At 44.9% G+C, this 4,644-nt stretch overlaps 1 protein-coding gene across 1 annotated transcript; it reads right to left on the bottom strand.

The window, feature by feature from the left end:
- Positions 1-288: 288 nt before the first annotated feature.
- Positions 289-4,329, bottom strand: irx1b (iroquois homeobox 1b; the record flags this gene model as incomplete). The annotated part of the gene is made up of 5 exons (XM_083646939.1): positions 289-337; positions 1,277-1,337; positions 1,603-2,392; positions 2,988-3,215; positions 4,093-4,329. 5 exons carry the CDS (start codon positions 4,327-4,329, stop codon positions 289-291), a joined length of 1,365 nt encoding a protein of 454 aa, XP_083503065.1.
- Positions 4,330-4,644: the final 315 nt, after the last annotated feature.

Genomic DNA, 4,644 nt, shown 5'->3' with positions numbered 1-4,644 from the left:
AATGACTACAATGACATTTATTTAGTTCCCAAAAAATATATTCTTTAGAGACAAATTCGTATCCTGTATTTACAATTTTCGATATGTTTCCATTCACAATAGAAGAGGGACAAAAAAACAAAACATAAATGGGCGAGACAAGCAAATCTGTGACCAAAAAAACATCTCTTTTGCATGTAGAAGCTAAACAGTAATATGCCGACAGGTTGCCCTGCCGAAAAAATAGCCTTCGTTAAATTGTTCTCCGTTAAATAAAATTATTCCTTTGTTTATGTTTCCTTTGCCTTCTCATAATGTCGATGTCAGAACTCGCTGTGCTGCTGTCCCATGGTGAGGTCTAGGTGTGACAGGGAGGAGAGGAGAGACAAGAAGAAAAGTCAGAGATGAAATGAGTGTAACAGTGAATAGTAGCACTCTACTTCCATGATAGTGACTGATTCATTGGGTCAATAAAAAGATGGCTCTGTGATCACCAAGCAAAATAAATTAAATTGACAGAAAAACATTGATTGGTAACAATTTTTACAATAAAGGTGCATTAATTAACGGGTAGTTAATGCGTAATAATGCTGATTAAGCATTTACTAACCCAGGCTTATTTAACCCTAACCATTAAATAACCCTATAACTCTAACTAACCCTAAACTATTAAATAATATATACATTAATATAGCCTAGTTAACACAAACACCATTGGTTAGGACAATGGACATGATTAGGACACATTAACTGTTAATTAAGGATTAGTTCATGCTTATTAGCTTATTAAGACTAACCCTTAATTAATGTACCCTTTTAAGTGTTCATTTGCCTTCTCCCTTATAGAACCCTATAACTTACTGATGCCTGATGCTATAGGCCTATAGCTATTATGGATTTAGTACTATAAGCTGCCAAAAAGATGGGCAAATTCTACTATTGCAAGGAAAAAAGGTATATGAAGTGAGTTGTGGTGCTTTACCCATTGCTATCAGCATTTTCCTTAACTTAATGTGCATTGACTGAGGGGGCGTGAATAAATAACGGTAGATTATTTAAATGACATAGGTGGCGATAACTCAATGTTGGTGGGGGGTGTGCTGGCCTGGCATATGAGACTGTGCCTGGTGAGGCGTTAAAGTGGGATTCAATCACTTGAAATGATTTATGTGTGAGGTCCCCCCCTCACCCAGTCAGGTGTGACAGTGTTTACCTCTGCTGTGAGCTTCATTTAGCAGAGGATATATGAGCTGATAATGTCATCATGTCAGAGCGAGTTGAGATGCATTAGGCCTACCTGTCAGTGATCAGCTGAAATGAAGACTTGGGAGAATTGGGCCTGTGGTCGCTGTCCTCATCTAGAAAAAGATCAAACAATGCATAACAGATTATTTTAACTGCAAGCCTTATAGCAATTAGGGGTTTGTTTTTCAATTATATTATTTTAAAAGATACACATTTCAGTTGACAATTATTCTGAATAGGACTACTTGTAATTTCTTGCAGTTTATTGCAGCATATTAGATGATTTGTTATTGCCTTTATCAAAGTAACGCCTGTTAGGCCTATTCTGGCAAACAATAATCAAATAATAATTATAATAAAAAGGTCCACACAACCTACCATCTCGCTTTGGACTGAAGCTCCCCGACGACTCTAAATCGCTGTCATCCTCCGTACCCGAGGCTCCAGGGCCCGCCGCCGCCCGCGCGTCATGACGCAGCGCCGCGGGCGCACCATGGAGAGACTGCAGGTGTCCGGGGGCCGGGGCCCCTCCGAGCAGCGAGCGCATGTTCAAAAGAGAGTTGGCGTTGAGAAACGCCGCGTTGGCCCAGCCGTGCAGCTTGCCAATCTGGCACGTATAGATCCCATGCCCCGGGAGCAAGGCCGGGTGGCCGGCGGAGGCCAGACCCGGGTGGTGCGCGGTGGCCCCGGGGGAAGGCTTGTGCGAGCTGTCCGGGGCCGCGGCGGTCTCGGCTAGGGACCATATTTTGGGCTTGCTCTGCGCGGGTCTCTGGCACTCCTGTCTGCTGGGGGAACGATCCACAGCGAGCTTTACAACAGGCGCCTTTATCAGAGCAATAGCCCCCTCCGCTGCTCGCAGGCCCTCCACACAAAGCGTCCTGCAGCCGCTCTCCGAGGCCTCTCTCCCCGCCTCACCAGGCTCACCCTCTCCCGTCCCAGAGCCAGGCTGCTCCGCTGGGCGCTGCAGCTCCTCTGGCCTCTCGATATCGACGGTTTCCAAATCGATCTCCTCCTCGTCGTCGTCTTCGTCGCTGCCAGTCTTGCCGTGCAGCTCGTCCTCGTTGTCGCTGCTGAAGATCCGCCCGTCCCGGTCCTCGGCGCTGCGGCCCCAGGTCACCTTGTTCTCCTTCTTCAGCCGCCTGCGGGCGTTGGCGAACCACGTGGATACCTGCAGTGAAGAAGACGGGGTTTATACTTTGACACCTGATATATCAGCGACGTCAAATGTGTCCTGCATGGAAATAACAAGCGACTGAAGTTGACACATCTCAAAACTATGATTGTTTAAAACTATAGGTTTGTTCAGAAGCGAAATGGCACAAACGTTTTATTTATGTTGGTGTAATTGCTGCCACTTTTATTTTATTTTATTAACAATGACAATAATACTGATCTCAAATTCTCCTTGGTTGATCATTCACATATGAAAGGGAACTCAGTTATGATTTTGAGGGTAGGCTATACGAAAGGGAGCAATATATCACCAATTTGTGTAATGAATAATTCACCATCTGATTTTTTTAAGGGTTCCAACATAAGGAGAGACTGATATGCAGGAGTGGCTTGTGTGTGTGTGTGTGTGTGTGTGTGTGTGTGTGTGTGTGTGTGTGTGTGTGTGTGTGTGTGTGTGTGTGTGTGTGTGTGTGTGTGTATGTGTTGGGGGGGGGGGGGTGTATTATAAGGCATGACATTCGACTAAGTCAAAAATGGTAGACTATTATAGTCCATCGCTGTTATGAGGCATGCAGCTTCTGCAGTCCCACCTGTGTGAGTGTCATTTTGGTGATGATGGCCAGCATGATCTTCTCTCCTTTAGTGGGATAGGGGTTCTTCTGGTGCTCCTGCAGCCAGGCCTTCAGAGTGCTGGTGGTCTCCCGGGTGGCCGTCTTGGCCCTGGACGGGTCGTATGGATACTGGCCATATGGGTAGAAGCCCTGAGCGGCGTGCACCGGCAGGGCGGCTGTGCTGTCCTTCAGCTCGTACTGGGAGCCCTGAGGTGTGCAGAGAGAAAGGTGGCAACTTGTTGAACGACTTGACCTTAAAATCTCTCTCTCTCTCTCTCTCTATCTCTCTCTCTCTCTCTCTCTCTCTCTCTCTCTCTCCTGTAATGACTTTTTAAATTAGGATATTGTTTGTACAGTTTAAACAAAGTTTTAAAAAGTTTTAAAATATCAAAATAATTGAATTTGTACTAAATAGAGCGAACTGGGCAGTCTATCCTGAATTAACAATATCCCAATTATTATTTTTCCTTGCACTCATCAGGTTAATTTAACCAGTCTTTGCACTGCCTAAACATCTTCTCTTTTTGAATTTCTAAATAAAAACACCCTTTTATGTTATTTTCCTCTCTTTTAGAAAAGCTGATATTTTTCACAACAGCAGTGGATACACATTATTATTGAATTGTTTGTCCACGATTTATTTTGGCTTTTTTTTTTAAATAACACACATTTACATGTAAAATTAAATGTTTGTTAATCAAATCATTATCATGCTTATTTTTGTAAAATCGACTCATCTGAATTTGACATTAATTGCATGTGCAGATTTTGCAGAGTATAGCATCAATGCACTAAAACAGGCTTAATTGGCAGTTTAACATGTTAACGTCAATGATTAGTAGGGTATAACCTATGACTTTGAAAATTATATATTTACTGAGGATAAGAAAATCTATATGCTTCTTCACTTAATTGGAAAATCAATTACCGGAAAGGCGCATTATACAAAATTCAAAATATTGTGCATTGCATGGTCGCGAAGTAGCCTATCAATAAACCACAACAAAATGAATTGAATATAATCGAACATCTGATATCGTTCAACCATGGATGCACACGAGTCTGAACAATTCTAAACTCTCACCATTTGGGATATGAGGGCGAGGTCTGTGGCTCCGCTGTACGGCAGAAAGGCACTGTAGTTGTGAGCCGCCCACGGGTTCCCGTACATCCCCAGCATGGAGCCCACGGCGGCGGCGGTAGCGGACGAGCTCACGCCGCCGTCGCTGCCTCCTTCCCGGGCAGAGACCGGCCGCTCGCCCCCATACACCTCGTGGGAGGCACTGAGGAATTGGGGGTATCCCAGCTGAGGGAAAGACATGTCCGGAGACGCGTAATCTCTCTCCAAGTCAAAGTCACACAACAAGAGGAGGCAGCAAAAAGAAAAAAAGAGAGAAAGTAATTCCCAGAAAGAAGAGAAGATGAAGGGGGTGTCTAAATCACCAGAGCCCCCCCTGAGTCTGTCAGCTTCCACCGAGCCGCAGTCCTCTCAGAGCCGCAGTTTGGCACCTTGAGTGCGGAGTGATGCGCGTGTCTGGCCGCAGGAGCTGCTGGATGTGTGTGGAGCTGACTGACTGATTGGCAGCCTACTTAAGCACCAAGCTCCTCCTATGCCCGGGGCAGGCGATTAGTGCAT

This window comes from Poromitra crassiceps (assembly GCF_964638095.1).
Source record: "Poromitra crassiceps genome assembly, chromosome: 11".
Lineage (NCBI taxonomy): Eukaryota > Metazoa > Chordata > Actinopteri > Beryciformes > Melamphaidae > Poromitra > Poromitra crassiceps.
Note: the sequence above shows the minus strand (reverse complement) of the source record. Positions and strands in the feature narration are given on the sequence as shown.